This window comes from Diabrotica virgifera, chromosome 1, assembly GCF_917563875.1.
Source record: "Diabrotica virgifera virgifera chromosome 1, PGI_DIABVI_V3a".
Classification (NCBI taxonomy): domain Eukaryota; kingdom Metazoa; phylum Arthropoda; class Insecta; order Coleoptera; family Chrysomelidae; genus Diabrotica; species Diabrotica virgifera.
This window is the reverse complement of record NC_065443.1, coordinates 201505159-201526331: the sequence shown is the minus strand read 5'-3', so window position 1 is coordinate 201526331 and position 21173 is coordinate 201505159. Positions and strand designations below refer to the sequence as shown.

At 34.0% G+C, this 21173-nt stretch overlaps 1 protein-coding gene across 2 annotated transcripts in view; it reads left to right on the top strand.

The window, feature by feature from the left end:
* LOC114325807 (transducin-like enhancer protein 4) overlaps positions 1-21173 on the top strand; it is a 1285138-nt gene that overhangs the window by 959729 nt on the left and 304236 nt on the right. For both annotated transcript variants that reach the window (XM_050641900.1, XM_050641898.1), the window contains one exon: positions 14047-14072. In XM_050641900.1, coding sequence (XP_050497857.1) covers positions 14047-14072 — 26 coding nt within the window. The remainder of the gene's footprint in view (positions 1-14046; positions 14073-21173) is intronic.

The following is a 21173-nucleotide window of genomic DNA, read 5'->3' as shown; positions in this document are numbered from 1 at the left end:
TTCGTGAGATTATTTTTTAATACGTATATTATGGAAATTTTCTTAAATGTGACAGTTGTCAAAACTAGGAAACTGGTTGCCATTAAACAGAAACAATCTACTTAAAAAAATTCTATCGGTAATTTTCTAAAGTAGATAATTCTCAGTATAATTTTAATCTGATTGGACAGAATTAAACACGTGATCAATATCTTACTATACGATTGGAAGTTAAAATCATCAAAAAATAATCGCTGTATTTTTTATTTCTGCAGCTTTCTATTGGTTAGAATCTCTATGAATGAAATAATCACTAAAATCTATTATACCTAGTTGTATTAGGTATACAATCGCCACATAATATTATTGTCCACATCGCCACATAATAATTATTAAATTGTGCTTGTATTGAATATATTCATTGGTTTCTCTGTCATAGTCTCTATCTGGTAATTTTTTTATTAATACTTTCTAACACTTATTTTTATGCCATTGTGTCCATCTCTTTTCTTATGATTCAACATTAACTAAAGGGCCTAGCCGGGTAAGATGATGAAAAGTGCCCCCAACTCGATTCGAATTCCATATCGGTCACCGTTTAGCATATATAGTGAAACTAACTTTATGAAATTTTTAGCCCTCTAGGTGGTCATGTGACCCACCTAGAGCCTAATTAGGGTTTTTATGTTTTTATTTTTTATCTCAGCCGCATCGAGAACTAGCGAAAAACTTTAAATAAAAAAAGTTGTAAGCTTTAAAAAGTTCTGTCCGAATTTTTTTTTTAATTTTTCTCGGGAAATTTAAATTTTAGAACAATTTTAAAATTTTAAATGAGTATAAAAAAATAACTAAGACAATTGTTTTCACGAAAAAAATATATAACGTGTATTTTTGCATAATGTTTCACCCTCAATTTTTTCAAATTTTTAAAATTGGTGAAACGCACCTTTAAATGAAAATCCGCATTTTTTCGTTTTTTTTTTCGTTTTTTGATACAATTTTATATACATTTTTCAAAAAAGGTAACACCGTCACTGTAGTAGGTAAAAAACTGAAAAATAATTGGGTTTACTTAATAAAAAAATTTTGTAACGCCATCCATTTTCAAGATACAGGGCGTTGAAGAAAACAAAATTTTACACATTTTTTACGATTTTGCCGAAACTACTGGCAACATTGTAATAAAACTTGGCGGGTTTTAAGAGATAGTTATTGTGCATGTTTTGACATACAATTAAGGATTTGATATTCATCATTGGCGCGCTTAGGGTAATGGTCTTAACTTTAAAAAAAAAATAGATAGTACGCCAGTGACATATTTTAAATTAACAATCATTTTTGAATTCCTCGTTCAATTTGCGATGAAAAACTATTTTCTCATTCTTTCATACGAGGCGCCGTTTTGCTGCAAAAAATAAAATATCTTAACGCTTCCAAAGTATTCGAATTAGTTGTTATAATGGATGTACGAGTTTATGTAGATGTAGAAACTACTAATAGTAGTATTTTATTTCATAGAAGTTCGAATACTTTATAAGGATTAAGACGTTCTATTTTTTGAATAAAAATGGCGCGTCGTATGAAAAAATAGGAAGATAGATTTTTTGCCACAAATTGAACGAGGAATTCGTAAAAAATGTGTAAAATTTTGTCTTCTTCAACGCCCTGTATCTTTACAAAAAATTTTTATTAAGCAAACCCTAATTATTTTTCAGTTTTTTACCTATTCTAGTGACGGTGTTACCTTTTTTGAAAAATATGTATAAAATTGTATCAAAAAACGAAAAAAAAAATCCGAAAAAATGCGGTTTTTTATTTTTAAGGGTACGCTTCACCAATTTTAAAAATTTGAAAAAATTCAAGGTGAAACATTATGCAAAAATACACATTATATATTTTTTTCGTGAAAACGAATGTCATAGTTATTTTTTTATACTCATTTAAAATTTTAAAATCGTTCGAAAATTTAAATTTCCCGCCAAAAATTAAAAAAAAATATTTTCGGACAGAACTTTTTAAAGCTTACAACTTTTTTATATAAAGTTATTCGCTAGTTCTCGATGCGGCTGAGATAAAAAGTAGAAACATAAAAACCCTAATTAGGCTCTAGGTGGGTCACATGACCACCTAGGGGGCTAAAAATTTCAGAAAGTTAGTTTCACTATATATTCTAAACGGTGAATTCTATATGTAATTCTAATCGAATTGGGGGCACTTTTTATCATCTTACCCGGCTAGGCCCTTTATTGAGAATACGCTTATTGTACTAATGCATTATGTTAAGCTAGATAGAGGTATGATTTATTGTTTCCTTACACAGATGTTAAGGCTGCTTGTTCGTGTTATCTAATGAAGTAAACAAATATATAATGAAAACACGGGAGCTGCACTTTATGTACTATTAGATTTTCTCGTGTGTTCTCTGGTGGATGCTCTTCCTTTTGTCCGAAATACGAGAGCACAAATCCGACAAGCTCACTCCTACCGTAAAACGTTGCGATATACACTGCGAAAACAAAAAATATATATGGCATCATTTATATCGGAAACTACCATTAGTATAAACATAAACTTTATAAGGGTATAAACCAACCAACAACCAACGAAGTGTGGTGAGCCGCACTTCACCAGTTTTCCAAATTAAACATCGGCAAAGAGTAATAGAGGAAGACGATCAGTGGGAAGACCACGAAAACGATGGAAATGACACATTGAAAACTTGGAGGCACATTGAAAAACAGACAGAGTAATGTCTATATAAAGAGAAGAAGAAGACAAAGAGTAATAGCAAATATACAGGGTGTCCCGGAAAATAGTGCGTTCCTTAAAGGTGTGGGTAGAATGCACCATTTAAAAGAAAACTTCCTTACAATTTTTTTTACAAAGTCATTTGTTGCCCCAAAAAATTAAAATAATGTCTTTTATTAAAATTTGCATTTGGCAACACGGCAGTTTTATTTATTTTGACACAGCGAAGAAAAAAATACACAATAATTGTAAACACAGACAGTCATATCATAATCACCTGTAACCCCAGAATAGGTACATCGTATTGATGAGATATTGTCATGATTTCGATCGCGAGTATCATGATATTATGTTAATTACGTTTAGTGCCAGATCTACAGCAAATCTATTTACCTCAAAGAAAAACAAAATCTTCAGAGAACCCGAATTTCTGTGTAAAGTGTTGTGTACAGATAAAGTTTATTTTACGAATGGTGTGTTTAACTTTCATGATTGCCAAAAGTATGAATTTGTGGGCTGGGATTAGTTATAATCATCTGATTGAACCATTCGAACTTCCCAGAAGATTGAATGGAGAAATGTACTCAAATGTTTTGCAACATGTTCTATCGATACTTCTTGAAGACGTACTTTATTGTAATAAAAATTTTTCATGTAAGTTAAAACACTATACAAACCTTATTTATTAGATTTTAATAAACACAAATATTATGCTGTTTTTTATCACTGTTATCAGTATTTTATCAATACATATTATTATGCCTATGGTCGATGATTCATGATAGTTGAGTTACACTAAAATTATTTCAACACAGAAGAAGGAACGCAGCGTTGCCGGCTATATTTGCTTTTCTGTGGACATTAATCAAATGCATTAAAATTATTAAATTATTTTTTTGAAAACGGTTGACTTTACAAAAAGATTTTATCAGACTTTTTGCTCTAAATGGTGCACTTAGCCCATACCTTGAAGGAACGCACTATTTTCCGGGACACCCTGTATAATAGTGAAACGAAAAGAGAGAACATTTGGCACTCCACGATACTGTAAAATTAATAAATAATAAATAATTACGTTGTGATTAAATCGGTCGGACCATCAGTCCCCAAGAGAATCAAGGTATACCACCAGTGTTGTTGAAAATATTACTAGGTTGGTTAATTCACACAATGATAAAAATTGCAACACAACATAGTTAGACCACAAAATTACCACGACCGTACCTCGGTTGCCGAGTTGTAAGGGTCCTGTTTCAGCTTCTGATTTTCTTTGAACGGTCCCTTATTTACCGACAAACGATGGGACAAGCCAAGTCGCACCGCGCCAGCCATAAATGGCCATAAATAGGGAGTTGGCTCTTTGTCTAAGGATAGTTCTTCTTCTTCTTCTTCCTTCTTGTATGTAGGCTTTAAAGCCTGTTTCTTCTTCACCATCTTTTTCTTGTTATCGCACCATCTTTTTCTTGGTCTGCCAATACTTCTTCGTTCATTTGATGACTTATCTCGTGCTATTCTTACTATCCTATCCTCTGTCATTCTACTATGTTCGTTCCACTCCTGTTTACGTTTTGTCACCCATCCATTTATGTCTTCTACATTGCATGATCTTCTTATGTTTTCGCTTCTCCCCCTATCCAACAGACTTTTCCTTGATATTCGTCGGAGTATTTTCATCTCTTGTTTCTAGTAGTCGCCTCGTTTTAAATGTGTCAGGTCTTGTATCTGACGTGTATGTCAATATAGGTCTAATTGCTGCTTTATAGATTTTTGCTTTTGTGTCTTGTCTTAGGTGTTTGTTTTTTCAGATTGTGTCATTAAGGAATCCCGCTTCTTTACTTGCTTTTAAGTTTTGTTGTCGTACTTCCTCTTTAACATCTCCGTAACTGGTTATATCTATTCCCAGATATCTAAACCTTGCTTCCTGCTTTATTATTTTCCCACCAATTTCAATTTTACATCGTAATGGGTATTTATATGTTGTCATACATTTGGTTTTTTTCTACTGATATTTTCATATTGTATTTCTTGGCTGTTGTATTGAAGATGTGTGTTAATCTTTGGAGATGGTCTTCTGTCTCGGCGATTATTGCGGCGTCGTCTGCATGACATAATATTTGGATTTCTTTGTTCCCCATTCTGTAACCATGACCTTTACGTACTGCTTCTATCATTTCGTTCATTATTATATTAAAGAGCAGTGGGCTTAATGAGTTACCTTGTCTGACTCCGCTTTGTACTGGTATAAACTGCGTTAGTTTTCCATTTATCTTTGCCTGTATTCGATTATGAAAATAGATGTTTTCGATGGTTTGTATAATATTGATTGGTATGTTTCTTCTATACAGTAAATGTAAGACGTCTTCGACTTCGATGCGATCGAAAGCGTTTGTCAGGTCTATAAAACATAGATATGCTGGTTTATTGTACTCAATGGCCTTTTCTGTAATTTGTCTCAGTACAAATACGGCGTCCATGCAGGATCTTCCGGATCTGAATCCTTGTTTTTCATCTGATAAAGTTGTTAGTTTATTGATTTTGTTGGTTAGGACTTTTGTGGTTAGCTTAAGTGCGGTGTTCAGTAGATTTATACCTCTATAATCCTATTGTGATTTACGATCCTCTCCAAGGACCGTAAATCACAATATTCTGAGAGAAATAACGTTATTTCAGGTTGTTTTGATTCCCGTCTTCGGTTTTTATTTTATTCTGTTACATTTTCCTATTTCTCAAAGCGCGCAACTCTACTTTTGTTCGAGCCCGTTTTAAAAACAACTGATAGACCCATCAGCAAGATAAAATTTGCAGATGGCACTGTCTTAATAGTCGAGTGCCTGGACAATGTACAATAAATAGTTGATAGAGTACTAGAAGTTAGCGAAGTATTCAGCTTATTTCTTTATATAAAAAGGCAATTATTATTGTTTTTGTTTAGTGCTTTAGTTGAATTAAACTTACCAATATATTTTAAAATATTCTTTACTATTTTAGTACTAAATCCACGTGGAAAAATTTTCCCATAGCTGGCTGTATACCATTAATCACAAAAAATTAAAACGTATATATTTATTAAAATCCCTTAAAGGGATACATCAAAATCACAGAACGGTTTTGACCTGAAAATATCATCATCAGTGCTGCTAACTAAAATAAGTATAACCATTTTAATAAATGCAAAAGTTATATTGAAATGTTGACCAAGGTTAAAAATACAGGTTTATAACATGCTGAGAAACCAAAATATGTGGGTACAGGTACAAACCCTTTAAATGTTTTAAAATTATGATGGATTTTTTAATGTATAATTATTTAAAGCGATATGTTTCAAATTGTCCTATATTATGGCCCTAGACATAACAGGGCGTGTGTTGTATGGGCAGTCCTGTGGAATCCTGTCCAAGGGGTTGAAACCCTTTGGTGTGTGGGTCATCCCCAACACATCCATTAAACATCACTATGTAATTTTTCAAATTGTTGGCTAGCGGCTAGAGTAAAAAATAGGTACATTCACAAACTTCATGTTGCATTGAACTCCTGTTTTAAAATCATTCGGCAATAAGCTAACCATCGTCCATAATGTGAGGTGTGAGGACATATCCTACGGTTGAGTAACCCACGTGTAGTGTGGGAAGTCCTGTGATGTCTAGGGCCATATCTAGGACAATTTCAACCATGCATCGCTTTAAATTGCTTTACATAGTAATGTAAATCTATCATAGTTTTTAAAACATATTGCATCTACACCGATGGCTCCAAAATGGAGAAAGGCTGAGGATGCGGGATATATTTCACATCACTGAACCTTAGTCTAAAATGGGGTATGGGAAAAATGCCAGCGTAATTCAGACTGAACTGGCTGGCATCTCTATAGCGGCAAAAGAGATAACCAGGAAAGGTACAGAAGGTCAAACCATAATAATCTGCACAAAAAGCAGCCAAGCGCTACTAACCCTGAATAGCCACATGTCATATCAGGGCTAGTAATGGAGTGTCATAAGTTACTAACCCAAGCTTCGGATGGTAACAACATTATCCTAAGGTGGGTTAAAGGACACAATGGAAAGATGGCAAGTGCATTGCTGACCAGCTAACTAGGAAGGCAGCAGGCCTAAGAATCTTAGGACCTGGTGATATTTTTGGCTGTCCCCTGGCGTTTTGTCAACCTTTCTGGAAATGGCAGCATGGACAATGAGCTAAGGAGGACAACCCTGGCAGGATTCACAATGGGTCAATTGTGGCCTAGGTGCTGTGTGACTTGACACGCCTTCCCTACTCTACAGATACAGATAGAACATAAAAAAAAACTTCAAATTGTTTTGTCTTCTTGTTCTTGATGTGCCTATCCGTGACGAAGGTTGTTGATCGTCATGGCAATTTTCACTTTATCTGCAGCAACGCGGAAAAGCTGCGCAGACGTTGTGTTGAACGAGGTTCTAAGGTTCTTTAACCAAGATGTTCTTTTACTTCCTGGACCTCGGTTTCCAAATATTTTTCCTAGCAGGAAGGCTTGTAGGAGGGCATATCTGGATTCATTTCGCATAATGTCCAAAGTATTCCAACTTTCGAGACTTGATGGTGGTTAGTACCTTTCGGTTCTTCCTCATTCTTCTAATAGTCCAGGACGCATCTGTTTTCAGATGGACATTGAGAGGTGACTCATATTTTTTTGCAGAAATTGCTTGGATTTAACTCATATAATAATAATTGAGTTATCCTTCCACTCAAAAAGGTCCGGAACATTGTTTAAATAATCAAAATGTCAAAAAATGAAGGAAAAATTCGATTTTTGTCTTCGTTTTTTATTCATAACTTTAAAAGTATTCATTTCCGAGAAAAGTTGCACTGACACAAAAGTTGCGTAATTAAATTTCCTACAATATAGGATTGGTTAAAATTTTTAAAAATTGTCACCCTTGTTGCAAAATAGCAATTTTTTCGAAAAAAAAAATATAAAAAACAAGTATTCGCATTTTACGTTTTTCAACCATTTATGCTACACTTAGGACCTTCATATTTTAGCCAGAAAAACTTTATGAAACAGTAAAACTTCTTCTTCTTCTTTCTCATAATCCCTAATGTCCTTCAGGGCGTCGGATAGAAACAGTAAAACAATACTGTAAATTTCATTAAGATTGGTTCAACAGATTTTGCAAAATAAATTTTGCAATCCATCCAGCTTTCGCAAAAAAATGCATTTTTTCACAATGTTGCAGGACTGAAAATAAAGCAGATAGCAAGTTAAATTTTTTTACATAATATAGAAGAATATTGTTTCTTGTATTTGCAATTTAAAAAATTAAAATCGGTAACTACCACGGCGTCAGGAATTTTTTTAAATAATCATTAATTTTTGGTGCTCAGGACAGCGGATACGTTTGCTCTGAATGGGCATTCCAGTAATCTGTCAAAAATGTCTACCAATCTTTATCTAATATATTATTTTCTTACTCTATTAAAAATAGTAGATAATAAAAGGTACAAATAATACTAAACAAACTATTTATTTTAACCGAACCGTATTATAATAATATACAAAGAAATTAAGATGTGTCTTCTACAACGTATACTTCGAGACTACTGTAAAAATATCAAAAACAAAACTACTAAAATCGCTTTCACATCCATATGTCTTGTAACACGATACTTTCATGTAATAAATCCTATGTAAGAGTTTTCGACCTAAAAGGTTTGGGGAATTAGCCCGCCCACTTTGACTGCTATGTCCATTTTAACACTAATAAGAATACCATAGTTTATAGTTGAATATATTCTAATATCCCCTCGCAACTAAAATTATTTTTGAATTAGTCAAACAGACCCCCTTTACTACTTAAGTACTCTAACTTAACCCTATTCAGCGGCTTAGTCAACATATCAGCTATCATATCCTCGGTAGGACAATACTTAAAGTTAACAACCCCTTTTTCATGCAATTCTTTTACGAAATGGTACTTTGTATCGATATGTTTTGTCCGATTACTGAATTTGTGATTTCCTAAAAGTTTTAGACAGCTTTGATTGTCTTCGTATATAACTATTTCCGGCTCTAAACCCACAAATTCCTTTATAACCTGTTTTAACCAAATTGCTTCCTGATAGCTTTCAGCCAATGCTATGTACTCTGCTTCAGTTGATGATAGAGACACGCAATTCTGTTTTCTACATCCCCAATTTATAGGCGAACCCCGTAATAAAAATATATACCCGCTATTGGATTTTCTGTTCCCCTTGTCTTCTGCCCAGTCAGCGTCTGCATAGCCGTATAATGCATTATCTGTTCCTTCTTGTCCTAAAATAAGCTTTTTATATTTAGTTTTCTTTAAATATCTTAACACCCTCTTTGCTTCGTTCCAATCTACTTCTTTTGGATTTTTATTCTGTTGACTTAGTATGGTGACGCTTGCCAATATATCCGGTCTAGTATTTACCGCAATATATAATAAACCACCAATCAGTTGTTGGTATATTTCACTGTTTTTCATCGGCTTCTCTCTGCTAAGCTTATAGTATCCAACATCCAGCGGTATATTGGACTCTTTTGCATCTTTCATCTTAAACTTGTTCAGCAATTTGTCAATATAACTGGCTTGATTTAAACTATATATCCCTTGATCGCACCTTTCAATCTTCATACCTATATAATTTTGTAATAATCCCAAATTCGTTATGTCAAAATTACATTTTAGATTCTCTTCAAATGTATGAATTACCTGTGTATCCTTTGCTGCTATTAAAATGTCATCCACGTATATAAGTACGTAAACCTTTTCATTATTTATTACCTTGATATATAAACATGTATCAATATTGCTTTTACAAAAATTCTTTTTAGATAAAACTTCATCAAGCTTTTTGTTCCAAGTTCTGGCAGATTGTTTCAAACCATATAAACTTTTATTTAATTTGCAAACACAACTTGTATCCTTTTCTTCAAATCCCTCAGGCTGTTTCATAAAAATTTCCTCTGACAGTTCTCCATTTAGAAAGGCTGTTTTTGCATCTATATGCCTTACTATGAGATTTTTTTCTCCATGCCTCTGTCAATAAAATTCGAAGAGTAGCTTGCCGCGCAACCGGAGCGAACACTTCATCGTAGTCTACGCCGAATTTTTGGCTAAAACCCCTTGCTACCAGCCGTGCTTTGTACTTCTTCGAGCTTTGATCTTCGCCTGTTTTTAACTTGAATACCCATTTACATGAGACTGACTATATTCTTTCCCTTTGGTGCTTGTATTAAATCCCAAGTTTTATTTTTCCTTAATGACGTGATTTCCTCTTCCATAGCTTGCTTCCATTTTTCACTATCACTTCTTTTAAGCGCTTCTTTAAAGTTTCTAGGTTCTACTTCTTCGAGTTCTGTTAACTTTGCTATGTAGCGCTCAGGTGGAATACCTTTATTTATTCTGTTAGATCTACGATCACCTGAATTCTCTATATCGAGATCTGTATCTAATTGATAGTTAGAATCACCGTCATCGTCATGGGATTCTTCCCAACTTAAGCTCTCATACGTGTTAGATGTGTCCGTAGAATTTTCTATTTCCTCCGTGTTTTCAAAATTTGCAACCTCTCTGTCTTCTACGTCGTTTGGCTCTATTTTTTCCCGTTCCATCATGGACCCAATGGATATTTCCTCACTTTTTGCCTCCTTTTTCTCGACGCATATATTTCTCTTGGAAAACACCACACTACGGCTAATTGTAATACGTTCTGTATCTACATTTAACAATCTATACGCTTTTGATTCATCAGAGTAACCTACAAATATCAGTGACTCATCTTTTGGATCAAATTTATCCTTCATTTTTTCTTTGGGAATGTGGCTATAAACCGTAGACCCAAATATTTGCAAATTCGACACATTCGGTGTTACTTTATGCCACAATTCATAGGGCGTTTTTTCTTTCGACTTAGTAGGTAATCGATTTTGCAAATAATTGGCTGTCACTATCGCTTCCCCCCAAAATTTCTTTGCTAAACCCGCATCGATTAACATGCACCTAGCCATTTCAACTAGAGATCGATTCTTTCTCTCTGCAACCCCGTTTTGTTCTGGAGAGTACCCCGCTGTATATTGAATTTTTATACCTTTACCCTTTAAAAATTCCATTAAATTATTATTTACGTACTCGCCACCCCTATCCGACCTAATTACTTTTGGAACCCTACCTAACTGATTACTCGCAAATTCTATAAACTCTTTTATCCATTTTACCGCTTCATTTTTATGATTTAATAAATATATAGTTGTATATCTAGAAAAATCATCAATTAAAGTCAAAATATAACGTTTACCCCCTGGAGTAACAGTCTTCATGGGCCCGCAAATATCCGAATGTAATAAGTCAAGAATATTAAATGTATTGCTATGAGAAAATTTTGGAAAACTCTTACGTAAAATTTTACCTTTCATACAGCATTCACAAGTTTCCCTAATCCTACAGTCTGTCATATCAATCCCGACTGCCATTTTCTTTTCCATTAAGTGTTTGACTGCATCCATGTCCCTGTGTCCAAACCGTCTATGCCATATATGTTGACAGTTGCTGGAGTGCTCCAAAGCACTCAATCCATGGTCCACAGTTGAAAGTTTGTATAAGTCCGGTGAAGGCACCGCACTCGCGACGACTTTTCCGTGTAAAACGATGTTACACTCGTTTTTATCGAATTGCACATTATGTCCCGCACTTGTTAGCTTTTTCACCGAAAGCAGATTTGAGTCTAATCCCGGCACATACAACACTTTGTCGATTTTTAAATTTTCCACTTCCGATCCAGTCACGCACTCAATAAGTCCTGTCCCTATACCCTGAACCTCGGAGTATTGCCCTTTCTCCGCCAAACTTACAACGCCCTTTCTGCTACCGTCAAATTGGGTATAGAATCCTTTGTAATTAACCATGTGGCTCGAAGCTCCTGAGTCCACATACCACGAAGCAGAATCCCTTTTTCCGTCCCTTGAGCTATAATTGACCATAAAACATGCATCATCAGTACCTTCAGTGACTTTATTGGCCTTTTCCTTCTTAAACGCTTTGTACTTAAAGCAATCTCGTTTAAAATGGCCCTTCCGGTTACAAAAATAACACTGCCTTGCTTCTGCCCTTGCAGTACCATTATTTTTGTTACCCTCGTATACTGACTTCATCACCGACTCCTTCTGATTTCTTCCCAACGCTCCCTGACGTCTCCTGTACTCATCTATTAATTTCAAAAAACTGTATGAGTCTGGAAGACTTCCCAGCAAAATTCCTGCTGAGAACCTGTCCTTAATTTCTTCCCCTAAGGCGGCCAGTTTATTCAACGATTCTAGGAATAAACTAATGTGTGCTTCCATATCACCATTCTCCTCTAGCGATAGCCTACAGATTTGCTTTAACAAAAACACCATACTAGACAAACTTGATTTCTGATGATACTCCCTTAGCGCTACCCATGCATCGCGCGCGAATTCCCTGTTCCGGATATGCACTAATTGATTAACGTCAACAAGTAAGGCTATAGTTGACAAAGCCTTATCATTTTGTTTTTTCCAAGAACTGCTTCGATCTGCTTCTAATGGTAACTCACTCGAAACTATTTCCCATAGATCAGCATTGATGAGTAACATTTTCACTAAATAACTCCAGGATTGATAGTTCTTACCGTTCAACTTTTCGACGTTATATTTCGCACTCTCTGCCATTATGTATTCGGTTAACACGAAAATTTCGCGACTGAACACTTTTAATTATTATCTTAATACAGGTGAGCTAACAACGTAACTGAGCCCAGAACCTATTAGAAATAATAGATAATAAAAGGTACAAATAATACTAAACAAACTATTTATTTTAACCGAACCGTATTATAATAATATACAAAGAAATTAAGATGTGTCTTCTACAACGTATACTTCGAGACTACTGTAAAAATATCAAAAACAAAACTACTAAAATCGCTTTCACATCCATATGTCTTGTAACACGATACTTTCATGTAATCAATCCTATGTAAGAGTTTTCGACCTAAAAGGTTCGGGGAATTAGCCCGCCCACTTTGACTGCTATGTCCATTTTAACACTAATAAGAATACCATAATTTATAGTTGAATATATTCTAACATACTCTACATGTTGTTGTATTTTAATATTTTAATTCCACAAAAATCAAACTAATTTGATTATTGTTTGTGAAATATTGTTTAAACAATTGCATATGTTTAAAAATAATAAACTTGTATTCTCTAAGTTAATATATATGAACAAAGAAAGTTTTTGCCAAAAAAAAGTATTATTTCAATGAGCTATGTATGAGCTATTTTCAAGTAATTTCTGCAAAAAAATATGAGTCACCTCTCAACATCCAAATGTACTAATATTTTACAGATGCGCCCTGGTCTATAAGGTCTTCCTCATATGTGACCCGATCAGTCCATGGGATTTTAAAACTTCTCCGATATAGCCACATCTCAAATGCTTCCAATTTTCGGCACATATCTTCGTTCAAGGTCCATGATTTAACACCATAAAAAGGGACGTAGAAGACGTAGCATCTTAGCATTCTTACTTTTATACCAAGCGAAAGGTTGTGGCTCTTGAAAAAGGCCCTCATACGGTTGTAGGTTGATCTAGCTTTTCCGATGCGCGCTCTTGTCTCTTGGTTGTTGGTCCATTCTTCATGTATTATGGTGCCAAGGTAGTTGTAGTACCTCACACTTTCTACAGGGGTTTGGTTGATCTAAAGTTGACCTTCTGTCAATTGTTTTGTAAGTATGTTTTAACACTATTATTAGGTGTTTACTTATAATCCTCATTATTATTTGTGAAGTGAACTGATCAATCTTTTGAAATTTTAAAAAAGCGACTAATTTTCATTAAACCAATGAAGTAGCTAACTTCTCTTTTTTCTCTTTTTTGCCAACGAAAATGACCGAATAAACATTTATATACATATTATATAAATAAATATATAATATAAAAATGTGTATGTGTGTGTGTGTCATTGTCGATAAGCTCAGAAATACTAAAACAATCTTGAACATGTGCTTATATTTTTTATTTACAACAATAAAATTTATACTTTAACAATAAACACTTTACTACACCAATAACTATTTCATAAAGCTACAAAACCGAAACTACTTATCTCAGTGTGCCACAAGAGCGGCGTAAAAATTCCATTCACGTTTTTGTTTATTTTATCTCAATTGTTTTCGTCTCGATTGTTTCATGTGTCTGCCGTTGGTGATGCTGATGCTGATGCTGTTCCCGCTGTTCCTGGCTGTTTCCTCGTTGTGTTCACCATTGTTTGCGTCGTTTTCATGGATATTCCGCGCTGCAGGTATCAACTCCGCCGAAGAGAGACACGTAAGTACCAATTGAATACATAATTTCATTTTGTTGTGTTCTTTATCCACTATCTTCAAACTGCTGGCTGTAAAAGTTTTTTTCGACATTTTTCTATATGGATTTGAAATATGTTCTACCAGATGTATGATATTTAGGGGAGTGCAATTAGAACGAAAACATGCATTGTTTCGGAAAAATTCAAACAAGCTTATATTTTTCTAAAACTTTTTTTTGTTAGTTTATATACATGTTAAAGTAAAAAGTTCTACTCGCAGATTTGGCCGCTAATTGTTTATTAATTGTTTAAACAATAACAATTGTTTTGTATAAATAATTTTAAAAATATCGTTAAATTCATTATTTTACTTCATCAAATATGTTTCTACATATTTTGTTTTTGATTATGCTGAATCCGAATATGGCATTGTAGTTTGAAAATTCTTATACAGAAGCTCTTATACAGTATGTCCGCGTAGCTAGGAACCACATGGAAAACTTTTTTATTATCAATTTTACAAAAAAAAGTTATTCTTCATAAAATGCTGTGAATAGTCAAAAATCTAAAACTAAACCATCAGATATTAAATTTTATCAATTTTATAAGAGTTTTGTCAAAAATATGAATTTTGTTAAAGAGTAAAGTACCTTTATATTCCACAATATAAAAAAATGCTATTATGAAAAGTTGTTTGAAATTAAATACTATGTTTAAATATACAATTACATCATTCTAATAAAAAAAATCATTTTTTTCTCAAATTACGGATACTCATCATCATTTTATTACAATTATGATAACTATTTTATTATCACTTTTACGAAAAAAAGTTATTCTTCATAAAATGCTCTCCCTGGTCTAAAATCTAAGATACAACCATCAGATATCAAACTTTTTAATTTTATACGAGGTATGTAAAAAATATGAATTTTTCTTAAGAGTTAGTGTCTGTATTATTCACAATATTTTAATTAGAAGGATGTAATTGAACACTAAAACAAAGTTTTTAATTCCAAACAACTTTTCTTAATAACAATTTTCGATATTGTGAAATGTAGCGGTACTTTACTCTTGAGTGAAATTCATATTTTTTGACATACCTCGTATAAAATTCATTAAATTTGATATTTGATAATTGCATCTTAGATTATATACGATGCAGAGTATTTTATAACGAATAACTTTTTTTCGTAAAACTGATAATAAAAAAGTTATCAATAGGTTCCAAGTTACGCAGACATACTGATAAGAGCTAAAAATTTTTTTTTGCTGAACATTTATTATTGTTGAAGCTTATTATTAAATGTATTTTAGGTAAGTTTTACAGAAAAAAGTTTTGATCGCTTTGTATAAACATTTTTTAGCTGGTAATTTTCAGTTTTTTTATTACATTTTTGTTATCTTTCTTAATTTTATCAAAAAGAGATAGTCTATTTCATTTCTAAAGTAAAATAATTCAGTGCATTTTAAAGATTACATCCTAAGCTTTAAAAAAGCACTTATAAAACTGTAATAGATCTGTTCAAACTTGAGTAATACCGTCTTAAAGTGGTAATTCTATAAAACTACGAAGATTTCAAAAATTACATTTTTTGAGACGTCATATCATTTGAATTAAATTTTTGAATTTTTTTGAATGAAAGATCATTTAGTAAGATGCTAGAAAGGTAAGTTGTGCAAAATTGAGGGTTTTATAAGAAAAATTGTATTAGTTACACATGTCTAAATCATTTTTAAACAAAATTCATTTAAGGATCAATTTCCGCCCCCACCGTACTTATGCCCATATATATAACCATAAGATAGCGTAATTATTCTTCTTTCATGTTCAATTTGTAAAATTTCATTTGATCCGTTAGTTAAAGAATTACATTAAAATAACTCAACCGTTCACTTCGCTGTACGCTAGTTTACAGTGCGCCAATGTTTGTGAGAAGGGTGACTTTAGCGTTATAAATAAAAAATTATAGAAGATACAGATTTAATTTTAGAAAATTCTTTATATAAGTTTTTTTTTGTAAAATTTTCTGAATTTTTTAATGGTCAAGTCAGTTTTTTTCTAAAATTTATATTTTCGGAGTTATTTAAAAAAACATCTAATTTCGTAGTTCATTTGTTTAATAAGAAATGAAGCACCCACTTCTCGAGTAGAACTTTTTGATATGTTGTTTATTAAACATTTCTTAATGAAATTACAAAAAGTTCTATCTTGTTTGATTTTTTCCGAAGTGAACATCTATATGCACTCCCCTAATTGTGTTTTTGAAGATATACATATAAGTCAGTATATTTTAGAAAGAAAGCTCTGCAAGTAAAGTTTTGTTACTTTTTATTCTTCTGCTTAAACAAACAAACTCCTGATCACTTTAAGAAACTACCGTTTCTAAAATAACTTAGATATTGATATTTGATACCCGAGAATAAGAATCTTTAAAAAATGATTAAAGACCTAAGTGGAAGAAGGAGGTATGTCACATTTTCTAAAATTTTGTGTTTTCTAGCGAATGAAGGTGATATGTGACTTCTCTCTCATATGAAACTTACCCTTAGGCCTTAGAGGTACTCTAAAAAGCTTACGGGTCATATTACCTGTACACACGCCAATGGTGAATATAAAATTCTTAATTGTATGTCAAAAAATGCACAATACCTACCTCTTAAAACCTTCCAAATTTCAATTGCATACCTCAACCGGTTTTACAACATCCCTTATCTTGGAAACGAAGCATTTGTAAACATGTCTTTATAAATCAAACGGTCATTATCTTTTCATGCAGAATTACCCCTTAAAGTTTGTCGCACTTATTTAGAAACACCCTGTATTGATGAAGAACGTGGCTAGTTGTTAAAGTACCTAACTTTTTTATTACTCGCCGTTACCTAACATAAGCGAACGATTCAAAAAGCAAAATGTTAATATAGCCTAAGGCTACAACAGAATTTTACTTTTAATATTTTATATACGCTAGAATATTCCACAGGGTGTTCCGAACTTTGAGGAAAAACACACTATCATCGTTACACCCGGTATACAGTGACACTTACCTGTTGAGCAACAATATTACATCGATATTCTTGAAGAATGAAGCTATAACATACTAAAAAAAACACTCAAATCGGGCAACAGGCTTGGGAAATTCGAGACAGCAAAATGTCCCATTTTTAAGGTGGTGCGTTAATTTTGATGTTTAGTGTAGAAGGTATAAATTTTGTCAATCTTAAAGATGGATTCCTCAAGTATATTCCCAGTAGTATTTGAGTGGCTATTCACTACATAATTGGCACTTCACTTTAACTATTATTTGCTTTAAATCCCAGGATGCTCATTTCAGCGGAGGAAGACCTGTGATAGCCTCTAAAGATGCCGTTTCTGTACTATTCAAGGCTCCTGGTATATTTAGAAGCGCTTGTCTTTGTAGGGTGGTGAGAGAGGTCATATAAAGTCCTGAACCATAAGTAACTATCGGTCATCGGTCGTATCCAGAGACATGCTGCTAACAATAGACCAGGCTAGGGATTTGCCACTCAATGCATCGGGGTGTAACGCCAATATCAAGTACGGTGGTCTAGCTATCTTTGCCTGTCGTATGAGTGTGAGAGTATCTACCAAAAGGTGGGAGTAATGGAACGACACAGACACAAAGCTAAGCGCCGGTAGAGAGAAATATATAGACCACCGACCCGAACTGCTCCGCGTTACCCTATTTTTCGGACCTGGCCTAATCTACTTGATATTATATCTATGGTCGTATCACTGATGTGTATAACCAACAGATTACCTTTGGTTTTAACCCCCAGGTTTTACCTAAAACTCGTCTGCAGTTCCAGAAGAGCCGCATAGTCCTGTTGGTTATATTGTTAATATGAGTGCTCCAATTGAGTTTGAAATCTAAGGTTACCCCTAGATACTTGACAGCATTGGTTCTTTCTATATCCTCCCCAAATAATTTCAGCTCACTCAGTCCAGTAATCTTCCTCTTATTAGTGTAGGCTGCGAATTTAGTTTTGGAAGGGTTCACACAAAGATTCTCTTTTCGACACTAATTATCTATGTAATGTTTATTATAGTGCCACTATATTGAAACAATTATATCTATCTTGCGTTTTAATCGGAAAACAGTCCTAAAAGCCTTGTATCATGATGCACATTGATATAAAGGGAATCATTTGTTTATGGTGAAATTTAATGAATTGAATAATACATATAATGTAATAAAATTTACACTTTCTCCAAAATATTTTGTAGGTGTGTAGGGTATCCCAAAATATTGTAAATGTGTTGAAATCGGCGCTAAAACATCACAGGGTTCCTATTTGAAACTTAGTTGGTTTCTGCTTCATTTATTTTTATTTTTCCCTATTTTCATTTTGATTCAAATGCCAGTTAGTCATTTTCTTGCACCTGTATGCTATTTTCAAGAATGGTAGTATAACTCTATCATTGATTAAAGTGACACTTGTCATATCTACCTGATGCAGTATATCACCTCTATATAAGAAGTAAATGACTGGCTCTAGCACTGATATATATTACTCTAAGATAAAATGGCTATATCTTATATCCCAAATGAAGAGATGATATTAAACATTGTTTGTTTCTATTAGTTTTTGTATTGTTAGTTATTGGAGTAGTTTGGACATAACGATATACTAAGATTGAAGTTGGCAGAAACCAATAATAATATAAAGCTGCTATTTAGAAGTAGAAGAGGAAATAACCAGGAAAGTTCGACTCTGGATGAAGCTATTCCGGTGACTGAGCGCACTTGCATAATCAAAATTCATTCTTGTCCAAGCAAAGCAAATAATTCCGGTGCTGCCGGTAATTTATCAACACCTCATAATTTCCTGCATTCAGCCGAGCGCTAAATCTTCTCGTAGTATATTCAGGGAACGTCAAGTAGTCGTATATTTAGTAATACGGGTGAGAAGGTGAAATATGGGTCGTGATAAGACTAAGAACTTGCTAGTGGATGGAGCGACGTTGTCATGTGTACTAATTTCTTTAGAAGATAATTATAGAAAACTAGTTATCTATTGACATATTTATTTCTTGTTTTTGGAATTCCAAAGCGCATTCTCATCTACTACATTATCTTCTGTCTCCTTTCAACTTTCTTCGTGTAATTTGATCTGTTGCATTATAGTTTGGGGTATATTTAAATTCTCACCTATTCAATTAGTGCCAACGTCCCGTCAGAAATAACTAGTATGTACATATTTCCAATACATCCAATATCAAGACATCTTCGAATTTTTTTGTGCAAACCTGTTTAAAAGGCTAATCTATACATAATTTTAAAACGCTTCCCAGTTATGGGATGCTTTTGTAAAAGCGCAATGTAATTCTATTTCTGCAGCCACCAATCAAATTTCTAATGTCAAATTTCTTTGTCATCTTGTGATTTGTCTGATCTGTTTGATTATTCTGAAATATTAGAACTCAACGAATTATTAAAATAGATAACAAAACCTAAATTTTAAGCGTTTAAGCAAGCCTATGTGTAAGTTTTTAGGTGGTCGAGAACTAGATTTATGGCAGTTTTAATTTTAACTTTAATCTGACGTATCAAGTGTGTACATTCGGTATTTGTCCCTCCGGAGGTGACCCTATGCAGTAGCGCGTCGTTTGTCGCTTTATATGTACTACTACCAGCAGTACTAGCGTTCACGTAAAGAGTCTCATCATCATCATCATCCAGCCTCAAAAGTCCATTGCTGAACATAAGCATCTTCCTCGTGTTTCCAACCCCGTCTATCTTGTGCTGCTATCATCCAGTTTTTATGTAGCCTTCTTAAGGCCCCTGCGCATATTGAACCTAAGCCAGACACAACCTGCTCCGGCGGGACGGGTGACCCGTGCATTTATTTTTCTAGAGTGCCGCATATTGAACACAACAAACCCAACCGTTGGCTATCGACGTGGCGAATAGAGACGGGCAAAATCAGTGCGGACATGTAACGGTTACTTTTGATACCGGTTCTCAGTGGTACTGAGTACAAATACTGATTACAAAATACTGATGTATATGATCCTTGTACTGAATTGAGTAGGCAACTTAAAATCGGTATTTCCGTACTTGTAACTAGTAACGTTTTAAAAATATCTTACACATCCCTAGTCGTTGTAGCGGTATGACTTTCGAAAACATCGAATTTGATCATAAGCGGATGCATAAAAAGATATCTTACACTGAGTATTTTATTTCTGCACATAATACCTACATATTTAAAATAATCTCTCAAAAATAAACATCTGGCGGTGAGTCACGCATCCCACGGCCCAAGAAAACTGTACGCCGATGACAAACGTTCCCAAGCGAGACCTCCGAAAGCATGAACTGATAGTAGGATGCGCAGAACTGTCTACGCAGTTAGCCGGTGCAGGTTGTGTCTCGCTTACGTTCAATTTGCGCCGGGCCTAAATCGTCAGTCAATCGTGTAGGTCGTCGACCGACGCTGCTCTTGTCTTCCCTTTGTCCATCGCCCATCTGTCACTCTACCTATGTGTCCCGCCTATCTCCATCATTTTAGTCTGATTATTATCCTTTCGATGACTTCAGTCCTTATCTCTTCGTTTTTTGTTTTGTTTCGCAGGAGGCTTGTGTTAAGGCAAGTGTTTCTGCTCCATTTGTCAACACTGGGAGGACGCATCGATCAAATACTTTTCTCTTCAGGCATGTGGGCAGCTCATTTTTAAAAGTTTCTCTCAGTGTTTCATATACTGCCCAACCAAGACCGATTCTTCTCTTCAGTTCATGGGTGTGATTATCCCTGCCAATCATAACTTCATGTCCTAGGTCTTTATATTTATCTATGAATTCTAGTTCTCGCCCACAACTACTGATCTGGTTGGGTACCAAAGTTTTAATTATTTTTGTATTCGAAATATTTATATTTAAACCTACATTTATCAACGACTTCCGGTTTCATCTCTCTTCCCATTCTTAGATCCTCAGCTATTATGACTACATCATCGGCGAAACGTAAGTTGTTTAGATATTGTTTATTTATTTTTCCCCTTTGTTAACCAATCCAAATTCTTAAAAGTACGTTCTAGTACCATATTCAAATGTTTAAAACGTTTAAAATCTCTGTTAAAACGCCTGCAAAAATCTCCT